Source organism: Danio aesculapii, chromosome 14 (assembly GCF_903798145.1).
Source record: "Danio aesculapii chromosome 14, fDanAes4.1, whole genome shotgun sequence".
NCBI classification, from domain to species: Eukaryota; Metazoa; Chordata; class Actinopteri; order Cypriniformes; family Danionidae; genus Danio; species Danio aesculapii.
The window spans coordinates 18,717,000-18,732,770 of NC_079448.1; the positions used below are offsets into that span (position 1 = coordinate 18,717,000).

Here is a 15,771-nt window from a genome sequence, read left to right on the forward strand (position 1 = left end):
AGTAATTTTACAGTTCAGTTTTAGCGATCTTCATGTGTGCAATTAACACAGTCGTGGCTCATAGCAAAAGCTGTCGGTGACCTATTATTTAAAATCGTATTTTACGTTACGTCTCCAAAGCTTGTGAACACAAAAAACATAGCATACATTAATGCTTTTAATTTCTAGTAGGTTATTTATTAGGTATCTGTACTGTATGTGGCATGGGCCTGTTGGTTAGCACATTTCTGCAGTAGTTTACATGTGTTTTATTGTAAAAGTAGACTTAAAAAAAAATAATAATAAACAATATCCTACATGTAATTTTATATTTTAGAATATTAGAATGTTCTCAATAATATTTGTAAAGGAAACATTGGTTCTATATGAGCCGTTTACATATATTTCAATTAATATGATAAAGTGATATGCGTGGGAAACGCACCCCTGATCTGTTTCTCACATACATATGAACACAATGCCTTTTAATTGTTTCTGTGCATTCTTGAATATATTTTTTAATATTGCACCAACATGAACTCAGAAGTGTATGTGTGTCTCTGTTTTGGTTTTCGCACAGGTACAGTGAGGGCACAAACAATGAGCTCTGATTCAAGTATGTTATTCCCTAATGGGGACCAAGCAAAATTTCTGTCATGTCAGTAAATCATCCAACTGCCAGTTGGGACAGATTAATAACCTCTTTATTGCCCCTGTACACGGTCACACAAGTTAGAAAACTGACTAAAATCACAGTGTATGTCAGGCTTAACCTATACCTAAACCTAAAAACTACCTTAAAAAATATTAGTAAGCAGGAAATTAGGAGTTGCGGCAAAATCATTGCTGATGGATTAATAATAGTGATAATTGTTGGTAAAATAAAGTGACCTACATTTTTATAATGTATTTATATACTCTAAAAGCTAAATGAGAGAACAGAATTGGACCCAGATTGATTTTAACACTTACAAAGCTTATCCAACAAATGGACAGATTTAGGGTTTACTTACTTTTCTTGGGCCTCCTGTTTTCATTTCATAAACATCAATGGTGTAATTTGTTCTGCGACCAAAGCTGTCAAACTGAATATTGCCAGTCATCCCCTGTACTTGAACCTGCCAAGAAAAACAACAACAAAGGACCAAGGACATCAGAATTACAATAAAAAATTTAAACACAAAGCATTGAGGAGATTTAGCCTGACGACTATGTGGCATTGTGCCAAAAGACTGCAGGTAACCATGTGTCATGGTTTTTATAATAAACTTCAAGTTTGATCAGAATACATTAATGCATTGAAAAGATATAGCCTCATATCCACCTGACCACTAGGTGACATTATGCCAAATCAGTGAAGGTAACTGGGTTATAGTTGTCATTCTAAATTCCAAGCTTGGTCTGAATAGAACCTTTTCAAGTGATGTCATGTTGTGCGCGGTTTGACTCCATGCAGTATATCCTTACCTCAGCCTACACAGAACTACCCATAAACAATTCACTCAGCCAGCTGTACATTTCCTACAGATACATTTAGATGGTGATTATGGCTGTTTTCTGTTGTCTGTTTTCAAGGTGTGAAATCTGACATCCAAAAAAAAAAAAAAACAATCAGCAAGATTTCCGCTTGAACCAAGAAAATTAATATAGGAGAAACTTAAAGTCTATTGCTTTGTGTTGCTGTCTTTACTGCAGATGAAGTTGGTATGAACTTGTCAGCATTTGTCAAATAAAAATTTCAGACATTTACATGAGTGGTGCACAATTTTTTATGTCAAATTTATGTTAAACCGCCAACTATTCCGACATATATTTTATGCGGTGGAAGCCCTATTAGGAAACACCCATATACTCATTCATTCACTCACACACACACACACACACACACACACACACACACACACACACACACACACACACACACACACACACACACACACACACGGCAAATTTTGTTAATTCAATTCACCTATACTGCATGTCTTTAATCTGTGGGGGAAATGGGAGCACTCAAAGGGAAACCCACACAAACACGGGAGAACATGCAAATGCCAAACAGAAATGCCACCTGGAGCAGCCGGGACTCAAACCATTAACCTTCTTGGTGAGAGACAACAGGGCTAACCACTGAGCCACTGTGCTGCCCTTATTTGTAACTTATTATCAATTAAAAGGTAGTACAAATATCAATTTAAAACCACCCAGTAGGTGGCAGCATGGCAGTTTCATTCAAAGGAACAAAAGGAAAAAAACATTAATAGATGAGTTAATTATCAATGGCAAAACTGATTGCATTTACAGACTACTTGCGTACCAGGTAATATGACATATACTGAGAATTTTACTTATGCTGGAACATTTGCATATAATAAATATGTATATTCATAGCAGCATTAAAGTAAAAAATAAATTAATTATTGAGAAAATAAATGAATTACTTAGTGAAAAGTTTGCAAATATATTCTTTCCTTGATAAACAATAGCTTACTCCTATTGAATCAGTCACGTGACCTGTGCAGAGGTTGGTGGGCAAAAAATAATGAACAAACATTAAATTGTGAGCACTTGCGATCCATTTATTGCACTTGGAGCTGTTTTTCAGTTATTTAAAATCAGTCATGTCCCTGTCAGAGCTCCAATTTATTTATTTATTTATTGTTTTATTTTTTGCAGTTTAGTCATTATTGACAGCGTTATAGCTTGTAAGTGTCTACTTTTATATTTGATGTTGGTTTCTTTTTTAGGGAAAAACTATTCGTTATACACTTCTGCTATTTATACTTTGACATTGCATTTAAATTTATACTTTAATTGCACTTAACCTGCAAAATAGAAAACCCTTCAACACAAATCCATGTTTCTCCTTTCTGGCTGTTCTTTCCCTGATGGGATTCTGCAGAAGCATGTCTCACGTCGGTCAGTAACACTATATCTTATTGCACAACAATTATTATTTTTTTGCCTAAAAATATAAATTACTCAGCCCATGACTTGGTGGTCATTTGGAAAAATCCCTGTGCCCTAATGCCTTCGACAGGTCCCCCTGAAGGGATTAGAGCATAGGAATGAGCCCTTCCGAATTAAGTGCAGTGTGCAACAGCAAACAACTTCCCAGATCGAAGGATCATGGTCTGAAATGCCAATAGTAAGTTCCAAAGGGTCCCTCGAAGTTCTCAGTTTTGAGCACTTTGGTTTGTAATGACACTTTAGTATGGCGGCCATAATTAGTTTACTCCAAAATGCCCTTTGGAGGGTGATATATCCTGTTTGGAATGCACTATGTATCTTATGCAATGTGTAAAACTTAATAGTGCCACCCACATTGGCCTATTGCTTTCAAAATCTCACAGACCTCTAGGACTTGTGTGGCCATGTGTGCCCAAAGGGCTGTTTCCCAAAAACCCCAAGAGGTTTTTGAGGCACTGTGACATGTTAGAAGGGGTAGGTACTACCATCTGGTAAAGATTCACTTCTCTACAACGTATGGTTTGGTCTACCTGATCAGTCTTAGGGCAGAATGATGACATTTGGTCTCATCTAACAATCACATTAAGGCTACAGTGCTATGTCCGACCCTTTAAAAATTGCAATAATCATGATACCTGCTTTATGTCTGAATAAAAATTTCAATAATTACAATAGGATTTCAGTGCTACATGTTAGAACCCCTAATAATAAAAATCCCAAGGAATACAATAGGGTTTCAGTGCTACATGCTTGAAACGCTAAAAATAATAAGCACTGTGAAATATATGAATACCATACTTATGCAAAAACATTTAGCATAAAACAATGTTAAGACACTTTACCATTTTGAGAGCTCGTTCAATGTCGATGCCTTGACTCCAAGGGACAGCAGGGTTAGCCAGGCAATCACCTGCACTGCCTCTTCTGGACACATCTACTCGTTGTCGTCGCAGATACCGAAAAGCCTCCGCAATGACCAGGATAGCATCATAAGACAGCGCTGAAGTATACTGTACACAACCATTAAGCACCTCACATTAGCAGTTATTTGTTAGGAGCCATTTAAAATAAGCAAGCACATTATCTCTAAGTAAACACTGTAAAGAGGTTCAAAATAAGTTGCCCTCTTTCATGTCTGCCATTGTGTTGATGTACATAATGAAAGATAATTGCAATGCATTTCTGCGTGTAATCATGTTTGCCAAATGCAACTAAATATGACAAACTCCAGGGATGTAGTCTCTGTAGGGTTTCTTGCTATTTAAAGAATGTTAACCCGGCTGCTAATTACAGAGATATGGAAAATGTCTGAGACACGGTATTGCAGCAATTGATGTTCATAGTTGCAACCGGTAATTAAATCCCATTTCATGTTAGTAAAGAGAATCACCTGCTGATTTGCTGTGAAGTATACTAAGAATACTATTGCATTTTGTAATTTTGCATAGTAAAGTGCACACACACATTTTGATTGAAAAGTGAGAGCACACAAACACACACACATACGGTAAGCATGCACCTATAGAGCAGTGGGCGGTTATTGTTTCCAGCACCCAGTGAGCAATTAGGGTTAAGGTGCATTGCTCGGGTGCATTGCTCAGCAAATTAATTTTCTCCCTCCACCTTCAATTCCTGCTGAGACTGAGAATTGAACCTGCACACTTTAGGCTACAATTCAAACTTGTAACAACAAAGGTAGGATTGAAGGATATGTTTATACTGTACACTAAATTTGAAATAAATGATGCCTTCACTGTCTTTGATATCTTTGAAAAGATCTAGAAAACGCTCACACAAAGAGACAATAAATATCATTTAAAGGGCACCTATGATGCAAAATTAATTTTTGGAAGCTATTTAGACAGAACTGTGTGTAGGTAAAGTGTGTCCACAGTTATATTGGAGTGATATAAAACACAACTGTCTTTTTTTTCATTTCCTGATGTTAAAACAGGATCCAAATCGCTGCAATTTTGCAGCCAACTGAATTAATTGACAACCGCATATTAACATGTCTCCATAGTAATGCATATAATCATATCCAAAAGCCAGGACTTGCTTAGTAACTGGGCTTAAAAGATCTGTTTTAACTCTCTGTAATCAGCTGCAGCTTAAGAATAAGTTTTAGGGCCCTATCATACACCCGGCGCAATGGGCGACGCAAATTTTATTTGCTAGTTTCAGCTCGAAGCAAATGTCATTTTGATGTTTTGCACCACGCTGTTTAAATAGCAAATGCATTTGCACTCATATGTGTGCCCATAGGCATTATGGTCTAAAAAGGAGGTGTGTTAAGGCGCATTGCTGGCGCGTTGCTATTTTGAGGAACTAAAATAGACTGTGCAATAGAGTTACAGCCCAGAGCACGTCAGTTGTGCGCCTCACTTAAACATTGCTTAAAACACACAGGATGTACAGCAATACAGAAATATCTTTACCAATGAAAAAGAATTAAAGGATTAAAATGTTACAAAAACTATTATTTTCTATAAATATAAAAACCAGTTCCTCCATGCCTTCTTCACTTCGGAAGCATTTTTCAGTTTATTCACGACAACTTGCTTTTGTATAATGTTATTATCATTAGTATTATTTATTATATGCATATTTATATATGTTTTATTAAAAACAATCTTTGTCCACCTGTCAGGTTTTAGACCTTATGGGGCATAGGACGTGTCTTTGCTGGAAATTAGAACTGAATTTAGAAATAGTTTTGAAACAAATATTTGCAATTAACAGACGAAATTAATTATTTAGGCTAATGGATATCTTTAGTGGAGAACGTTTAACACCGTTTCCTTATCCACGAAAGAGTGAAAGTAAAGGCCGAATGGATTAGGCTTATTATCCTCTTGCTGCAGATGCTGTTTAACTGTTTTCTTAACTGATTTGAAGTGTTCAGTTTTTCCACTTACAAAGTCTGCCACGTAAATAGTAAATGCGCCAGGGAGCGACGCAACTGACTCTTAAAGGGAATGGGAAATGAGACTCTGGTTAATTCTCAAAACACACCTATAACTCATTAAGAGAATAAGCTTAACCCTGTTAGACCATGCGCCACGACGTGTTTTCCCGTTTTTAAAATAGCAAAAGTGGATTCGGACATGCCCTTAATGGTTTTGCGCCCTGCGCTTCAGACTTTGCACCTAGACCGTTAAAATAGAGCCCTTACAGTTTAAAATGTTTTTAAAACAGTGTATGTTTGTAATACAGAAAAGAGAGTAAAATCATGTTATTCATCACCACAGCCTCATAGTGTCAGTACAATTATAAAACAAGATGCTGCAATCCAAGTTTGTGGGCGTTAAATCAGGTTTATTTTGTACATTAACATAACGGAGTGTATATTAACGTGTATCCGGTCATGTATTGTGTATAACGTTGTATCCAAAAACGAAGTTAAAAGTGTGTTTGTGTGTACTGCAAACTTTGTAACAGCATTCTGTGTGACTGATCATTGCAGAAAGGCTTGAATTAAAGCCACAACAAATACATCAAATAACCACTGGGAAAGTTGTTACAGTAGTATTCTTCATGTCTGTCACTGTGCTGTTTATCTGTCGTGAAACACAGCAGGAAAAGGAGACGCACATCAGAGCCATAGAGCGAGATCTATGGTTTTGACATACACATGAGAATGGTGGGTGGGGAGAGCCAGCTCATTTGCATTAAAGATACAGGCAAAAAAAAAAACAGCAAAAGTGTCCTCAACCCTAAAAAATTCCCATGTTCAGAGGGGTAATAAATAATTTGATGGGTATTTTGAACAGACACTTTCCAGACACATACTGAAGACACCAAAGACTTTAATTCAGAAAAATTAATAAAATTGGTGCCCTTTAAAATATGTTCATTCATCTCATAATTATTGTTTAATTAGATGTAAATTGATCCCCAGTTTTAATAATGCAAGAAAGAAAGAAGGAAGGAAGGAAGGAAGGAAGGAAGGAAGGAAGGAAGGAAGGAAAGAAAGAAAAAAACTTTACAGGAATAAGTGACAATGACATGCTATAGTTGATCTGATTTTTATAAATTGTAGATTCAGACCTTTAGAGGTGTGTTTCTGGCTTCAGGAAATTCTCTTTCATCCAGACGGTCCCATCTTTGGAGAAACTGCTGTACAACTAAGTTTTCAGGATTAATTATCTGGAATCCACTAATGTTTGCTCCACCAAGGAAGACCTTGTCCAGGCTAATGTTGGTGAAGCCCTGTGGAAAGAGATGATGAAAAAAAAGCTTGAAATATTTACATAAATGCACACACACACACACACACACACACACACACACACACACACACACACACACACACCACACACACGCGCACACACACACACACACACACACACACACACACACACACACACACACACGCGCGCGCGCACACACACACACACACACACACACACACACACACACACACACACACACACACACACACACACACACACACACACACACACACACACACACACACACATTAAAATAACATTTAGCTGCTTTATTTTTATTTTAAAGGTTTAGTGAAGGGGTCATTTTTGACCCAAATGGCAAATGCTGTATACAGAATTCTAAGACAACATGGGGGTTAAAGGTAAACTTTACTGACATTGCTGGCATTAGCATTTAGAAATGCATATTGTAGCCCACTTGACAGTAAATATCAACACATAATAGAGAATGATATATAAAGGGACATTTGAGTTGAAAGAGGAACTAAAGCATAGTTTATGTGCCAGTAAATGTAAAACTATAATTATTACCATTTATACTACTACTACGACTAATAATAATAATAATAATAATAATAATAATAAACACAACTGAAATAAAGAAACAATCAGTTAACAAATTTACATGATTGTATTATGTGATGGATGTTTTCTTGACATATTCTTATGATTTATGTTGAATATTGTAACATTGTGTGCCACACACTCCAGACCAGTGTTTCCCAACCCTGTGCCTGGAGGCACACCAACAGTAAAGTACATATTTTGGATGTCTCCCTTATCTGATCCATTCATTTCAGGTTTTGGAGTCTCTTTTAATGTTCCTGTGACACCCCAAATAATGGTTTGCCACAATTGATGACATTAATAATGGTATACATGTGTAAATGTTTAAAGGAAATGGTGGTTCCGCCAGAGGGATGTAGGCTGCTAAGAGAGCGCAGTGCATTATTCAGCATTTTCTGGTCTACTTGTGATTGCCCAGCAACATAGAGAGGTGAGCACATGCACATTTTGGTCTTGTTTATTCCACTTCACAGATGGCTGGGATCGGCAAAATGTCAGTTGATGCAGGAATCCTGGACCCGCTACATTCTGATGAATGCAGGTGTGTTTGGAAACAGGTTGAAAATGTGTACTGTCGGTGTGCCTTCACGATTAGGGTTAGGAAACACTGCTCTAGACTAGTAGGCTGTATAGGTTAAAATAATTTCAGATTTTCACACCTTTATCATTCTTGCCTGAATATAATATATTGCATTATTAAAATGATGATTTTATGTTAATTCAGGGTATGATCATGCAGGCTAACAATTTATGAGGCTATGACATTACATTGTGTGGCCATAACAAAAAGATGTCATAACAATCATGCCACGACTTGTGCTAATACGGCATTGCCACTAAATAATATATTATGGTCAAGAGATATTTTCATGTTCCCATGAGTATATGTTGTGGCCTAAGATAACTGAACAGTTACTTATCCAAAGGTGTGTTTAGCAGTAATTTCAGGACCTAAAACTCACCAGATTGGCGATAATGTAATGGTAGCCCCGACTGTTCTTTCCAAGTGTCACAACCTGCAAGAGAGAGAATCAGTAAGTGTTTAGAGTTTATGTAAGAAGTGCAGAAGTGCATCATCCCTCATGTTATCTTCACTCTCGTTTTACCCTGTTTCAATGGACTAACACACTCAATGTTGAACTATTTTTCCACAAGCAGCAACTGACAATCTTCAGTGTGGTTTGCTACTCTATGCTGGTCAACAGAAACAAACACTGCTAAAATTCTGAATATCTTTTATTTAGGAGCAGCCCTAATTTTTTCATGCACACGGTTTGACCCAGAGTTACCAAAATTAAAATATGTATAGACCTTGCCACAAACAATACACTCACAGTTAGCGCTCCATCAAATAGGAAGTCTGCTATTCTTCATGTTTCAAACAACAGGAAAGAAAAAAAAATATGCTCTGGAAATTAAAATTTTAAAATAAGTTATCTTCACTGCCCGATAGATATACTATATGAACTACTATACTAAAAATGAATGAATAAATATTTATTTCAGTAGAATGAAATTCTATGGATTGTATAGAACACAAAAATATGTTTTATGGAATTATCTGTTGTGTGTTGTCTTAGACCATACTTATGGCCAAAAATTAGGTTTATTAATTCAAACTCCTAAATAGTCTTAAAAACTATCAGGAGATATGCTAGTCAAAATAAGATCATCATCATATTAGTTAATCTTTAATTTTGTGTGCCGACAACTGCAGCTGTTACCCCTGCCATAAAGCATATGTTGCATATGATTTGGATATAACACCTCTCCAATCCAGTTCTATGAATCTGAGTCTTCCATAATACACACACTTATTAACCTGCTTGTCTTCCTGGTGATGAAAAGTAGGCAAAATCTAATAAGTAGTGGGGGAAAAAAAGAAGAACTTGTTCATCAGACTCTGGATTCCAACTGGGTTCAAGATCGATCGCATCAAAACATGTTGCCATGCACTTTACAAGCTACGCCACTCATGCTGCTGTTTGTCTCTCTCTTTAGTTATGTTGTCTCTGTCAATCAAATGGTGATGGGCGGTAATCGCTTAACTAGCTTATTCCAATGAGGTGCGCTATTTGCACTTAGCCTAAATAGGGGTGCATTTCTCGGAACAACACCTGTTGCACAACGCATAAGCGGTGCATGAGCACCGGCTATTTTTTTTAGGCATGTATGTTCACAACTGGAATTCATACCAGGAGCGGCAACGTGAGTAGCACATCAGCTGTTTTCTGCGCACATGCATCAGTTTTTTTTATTACATTGCTTTCACCAGCATTGGATCGGTTGCACATAGAGAGAATAACATCTTTATAAAACGATAAAAGTCTTTAACACCGTACTTATTATAACAGAAAAAAATATATCCAGGGATGATTTTTCTGCGTGAGAAAATGGATGTGTGGCATGAGAGCATGAGAATGCTGTCAATTGCGTGACTTTCACGTCGAATGTGTGAGAGTTGGCAGCCCTGTAGTTGTCAAATATATTGAGTGGATATGTTTGTAAACCTGACTGAAAGAGTCAGTGCCTCACCAGCCACAAACCTCACCGCACATCATGCGGCACTCATGTCTCATCACAAAGGGGCAAACAAAACTGACATTTAACCTACAATCCTTGCACAACCTACACTTTTATCTGTTATCTCTCTCGTTTGGTAGTGCCCAATTTTAAAGTGAGATTTTGAAAACCAGATCTAGTTCTACCGGGGTGGGCAGGGGGTGAACAAAGATTATACGGCAGGTACAGTTGGGTGCGGTATAAAACCTGACGGGAGTGAGCGGGAATGGGATTCAAATTTCAGTCCTGCGCAGATTTCTAGCCTGCTGATCCTGACAGCACTAGAGTTTACATGGTCTATCAGCTTATTTTATGTTTGAAAAAGTAAATTAATGCTTAGGTTTATTTAACTGAATGTATTTTAATTAGTTAGTCACAATAACCTTTCATCTGAAGTTTATCATTGGCTAAAAAACATTATCTGTACATATTCCCCATTGTCTTTTGTGAGTCTTGGTTATAGTCCCACCAACTAACTGCAAGAAAAATGTGTCACTTTTGAAATGTTTTAAAATATCAGAGTATATTTATGCAATTTTCTTCAAAGCCTGTCAGATATTAATATTAGGAAGCTTAGGCGGCGGCCATTCAGAAAGCTCAAGCGGCGGTGGCGGGCGGCCATTCAGGAAGCTCAAGCGGCGGCAATTCAGGAAACTCAGGCGGCGGTGGCAGCAGCTCTGGCAACTGTGGCTCTGGCAGTACTGGCGGCAGTGGCTCTGGCAGTACTGGTGGCACTGGCGGCAATGGCTCTGGCAGCATTGGCAGTGACAGAGGATCTGGCAGCTCTGGAGGATTTGGTAGCTCTGGAGGATTTGGCAGCTCTGGCAGTGACTGAGGATCTGGCAGCTCTGGAAGTGACTGAGGATCTGGCAGCTCTGGAAGTGACTGAGGATCTGGCAGCTCTGGAAGTCTCTGAGGATCTGGCAGCTCTGGAGGTGGTGGTGGCAGCTCTGGCAGTAACAGCTCTGGTGATGGCAGCAGCTCTGGCAACTCAGGTGGCGGTGGCCATTCTGGTGGCTCAGGTGATGGTGTTTCAGGAACTGGAACAGGAACTATGGCAGGAACAGACTTGGAACAAGAAACCATCTTCTGAACAAGTAACAGACTGGCTCTTAACATATTGTGAGCTGGAGAACTGGAAGTGGCCATCTTGTGAGCTGGAGGACTGGAGGCGGCCATCTTGTGAGCTGGAGACAGGAGTATGGGTGATGTAAGCATAATGGTGCTAATGTGTTGGGCAGCAAGCTCCGTCGCCAGCGGGTCTTGATGTCTATCCCCCCCCCCAAAAAAAAAAAAAAGATTTAGGGGTCTCTTCCACCTCACCGACGGTTAAGGGGAAACCAATGGCTTGTAAAGCCACATCCAGGGCTTGTTGGAAAGATCCCCGAGGACCATAATGGATAAGAGTAGATTTTAGTGGTTCATTTAGTCCATGATAAAAGAAATCAATGAGTATACAGTCCAGGAGGGTGGTGTCATTGGCAATTATTATGGTCCTCGAGGGAATTCGTACCTTGCCTTAATCTGACTAGATGTCCTGCTGAATACATGTTTGGCAGAGTCTTCTGTAACACATCTAGTGATAGAGACAACGTTAGGATCCAAGTGCAGGTTTATTCGGTAGTCAGGCAAGCAAGGGTCAACACAGGTGCAAACAGATGAATAAAGGCAAATCCATAATCGTAGTCACAATAACAGGCGAGAGGTCGGAAGGCAGGCAGTGAAGAGGGACAAACAGACAAACTTGGTCAAAAGAAGGAGAAACAAGACTAAGGAAAATGCGTTGAATTGTCACTTTACAGGTAAACAAGACTCGGCCATGTGAATGACTGCGTGTGCTGCTTGAGTAGTGTGGAAATCAGTCCAGAAGCAGCATCAGCTGTGGAAGTCCAATCAGTGGAGATTTGGAGCAGGTGTGTGTGTGTGTGGCATGACTGAATATGTAGTTCATAAGATGTAGTCCATGTGAAAAGTGAGTGCTTACCAGCGACCTCTGGTGGTTATAGATCGCTGGTAATCATGACAGGTGGTAAACAAACAAACTTTCTAATTTAGAGTCATTAGCACTGACATATCAGAAGGTAGCTATTTTAGTGTGAAAAAAAAGGCAACAATCCCACACTCCCTCATCTCTGACCTTGCATATCACATTCATTCACATGTACATTTTTAATACTCCTTTAAACATTGCCTTATGTCCCAGAGTTTCATAACGTGATTGTTATTTAGAATGCATTGCTTTAAAGTTTTCATGGCAGTGCACAAAGTTTATCACTTGACTCAAGCCTGATGATTAATGTATAATTTGTTATGTTCTTTTTTCACTTTTCTGCAAATCTTTGAAAAATGTCCTAATTATATTGTGAAATATCTGATATTCCAACAATGAAATATGTTTAAGACCATACATACATACCGGAAGTAAGGGATGTTATCAAGCTGAAAAAGGAGTCCTACAGGGCTTGGTTGGCTCTTTACAACGGAAGTGGGGAGCTGTTGACCTCGACTGTGAATGTTGTCGGACAGTAGAAGGAATACTTTGAGGATCTCCCCAATCCCACTGACATGTCTTTCATTGAGGAAGCAAAAACTGGGTATGCAGGGGTGGATTTACACATTATCGAAGCTGAGGTCACTGAGGTAGTTTGCAAATTCTGCAGTGGTAAAGCAATGGGGGTGAATGAGATGACAAAATAGATAACATAGACAACTTAAAATGGTTCCCATATTTAAGAAGGGGAACTGGAGGATGTGTTCCAACTATAGGGGATCACACTCCTCAGACTCCCTAGGAAAGACTATGCCAGAGTACTGCATAGGAGGATCCTGCCGATGGTTGAACCTAGGATCCAGAAGGAACAATGTGATTTTCGTTCAGGCCATGGTAAGGTGGACCAGGTCTATACCCTCACCAGGGTGCTTGAGGGTTCATGGGAGTATGCCCAACCAGTCCACATGTGTTTTGTGTACTTGAAGAAAACATTCGACCGTGTCCCTTGTGGCATTCTGTGAGAGGTGCTCTGGGAATATGGGGTCAGAGGCGCTCTGTAAAGGGCTGTCTGGTCCCTGTATGAACAGATTTGGTTTGCATTGCAGACAATAAGTAAGACTTGTTTCCAGTGCATGTTAGACTCTGGCAAGGTGGCACTTTGTAACCAATTTTGTTCATAATTTTTATGGACAGAATTTCTATGCGCTGCCTTTCATCTGTCGGGCATTTCATCAGATTTTCATGAGAGATTTTATCTCTGTTATTCGCAGATGATGTTCTTTTGGCTTCGTTGGACATGGACCTTCAGCATTCACTGGGGGGGATTGCTGCAGAGTGTGACGCAGCTGGGATGAGAATAAGCACCTCCAAGTCCAAGGCCATGGTGCTCCACTGAAAAAAGGTGGCTTGTCATCTCCAGGTTGGAGGAGAGTCCTTACCCCAGGTGGAGGAGTTCAAGTATTTTGGGGCTTTGTTCATGAGTGATGTAAGGATGGAACGTGAGATTGACAGGTGGATCGGTGCAACAGCATGGTAAAAAAGGAGCTGAACCAAAAGGCAAAGCACTCGATTTACCGGTCAATCTATGTTCCTACTCTCACCTACGGACATGAGCTTTAAGGTCATGACCGAAAGGACAAGATACAAGAGACTGAAATAAATTTTCTTCGCATGGTGGCAGGGTGGACCCTTTTAGATAGGGTGAGGAGCTCAAAGTAGAGTCGCGGCACGAGTCAGCCAAGGTGGCTCAAGCATCTGTTTTGGATGCCTCCTGAATGCCTATCTAGGGAGTTGTTCCAGACATGTCCCACCGGAAGGAGGCCTCGGGGAAGACCCAGAACATGCTGGATGGACTATGTCTCTCAGCTGGCCTGGGAACGCCCCGTGACCTGGCCCCAGAAAAACAGAAGAAAATGAATGACTCAACATACATATTGCTGTTTAGACAGCTTAATGATTACACTATTTCTTAGATGATGAGTGTCACCATGTTAAGTGGAGTGAGCAGAGCTGTAGGATTTGCTGCATGTTAATTCATAATCTTCTCATGATTTACATGAAAGTAATTGACTGCATAACTAGGAGAGGAATAAAGTGAACATTCTAGTAATCTAAAGAGTGTATATTTTATGTGATCAAAGCTGATTGACCAGTTATCTTTAAACGTTATTATTCTTGCTGTCTCCTTAGACATCTGCCTGTATTTTACAAACTATTAACATTATTGTTTGCTAGTACTTTGGTGTAGTTCGATGTCTGAAACTCAAAATAAATTTAATTGGTTTTAAAACACTGATCAGTGTGCCTCAGTGTGATAATTCTATGCCTCAGTGTGATAATAATATCAGAGATAATGTTCTAATCAAACTGGTGTGTTTGTGTGCTTGTCTTTAGACTGTGGGGGAAACTGGAGCACTCTAAGAAAACTCACGCGGACACATGGAGAAGGCCTAGGAATCAAACGCATAACCTTCTTGCTGTGAACCCACAGAGCCTCTCCAGAGATTCTCAATTGGGTTTAAGTCAGGGCTCTGGCTGGGCCATTCAAGAACAGTCATGGAGTTGTTGTGAAGCCATTTCTTTCTTATTTAAGCTGTGTGCTTAGGCTCATTGTCTTGTTTGAAGGTAAACCTTCAGCCCAGTCTGAGCTCCTGAGCACACTGGAGAAGGTTTTCGTCCAGAATATCCCTGTACTTGGCCGCAATTATCTTACCCTAGATTGCAACCTGTCGTCCCGTCTCTGCATCTGAAAGACACCCCCACAGCCACCACCATGCTTCACTGTTGGGACTGTGTTGGACAGATGATAAGCAGTGTCTGGTTTTCTCCACACATATCACTTAGAATTAAGGCCAATAAGTTGTATTTTGGTCTCATCAGATCAAAGAATCTTATTTATCATCATCTTGGAATCCATCAGGTGTTTTTTAGCAAACTTTATATGGGTTTTCATATGTCAGGCCCCTGCCATAAAGCCCCGACTGTTGGAGGGCTGCAGTTATGGTTGACTTTCTACAACTTTCTCCCATCTCTTGACTGCATCTCTGGAGCTCGGTTTGGCCAGACGGCCAGCTCTAGGAAGGGTCCCAAACATCTTTCATAAAAGGATTATAGAGGCCACTGTGCTCTTAGGAACCTTAAGTGTAGCGTAATTTCTGTAACCTTGGCCAGATCTGTGCCTTGCCACAATTCTGTCGATTCTCATTTGCTCTGACATGGATTGTGAGCTGTAAGGTCTTATATGGTCAGGTGCGTGGCTTTCCTAAGCAGGTCCAATCAGTATAATTAAACAGCTGAACTCAAATAAAGGTGCAGAACCATCTCAAGAATGATCAGAAGAAATGGACACCACCTGCATTAAATATATATGTGTCACAGCAATGGGTCTGAATACTTAGGACCATGTGATATTTCAGTTTTTCTATATGTACCTATATATGTTAAATAAGAATAGAGAAAAGCAAATGGAAT

The 15,771-nt window shown here is 39.4% G+C and overlaps 1 protein-coding gene across 3 annotated transcripts in view; it reads right to left on the reverse strand.

Moving 5' to 3' along the window:
* Positions 1-15,771, reverse strand: part of gria3b (glutamate receptor, ionotropic, AMPA 3b) — a 438,221-nt gene that overhangs the window by 128,297 nt on the left and 294,153 nt on the right. For all 3 annotated transcript variants that reach the window (XM_056472279.1, XM_056472278.1, XM_056472280.1), the window contains exons 5-8: positions 8,711-8,764; positions 6,997-7,158; positions 3,789-3,956; positions 993-1,097 (exon numbers count right to left, since the gene is read on the reverse strand). In XM_056472279.1, the coding sequence (XP_056328254.1) occupies positions 993-1,097; positions 3,789-3,956; positions 6,997-7,158; positions 8,711-8,764 (489 nt within the window). The remainder of the gene's footprint in view (positions 1-992; positions 1,098-3,788; positions 3,957-6,996; positions 7,159-8,710; positions 8,765-15,771) is intronic.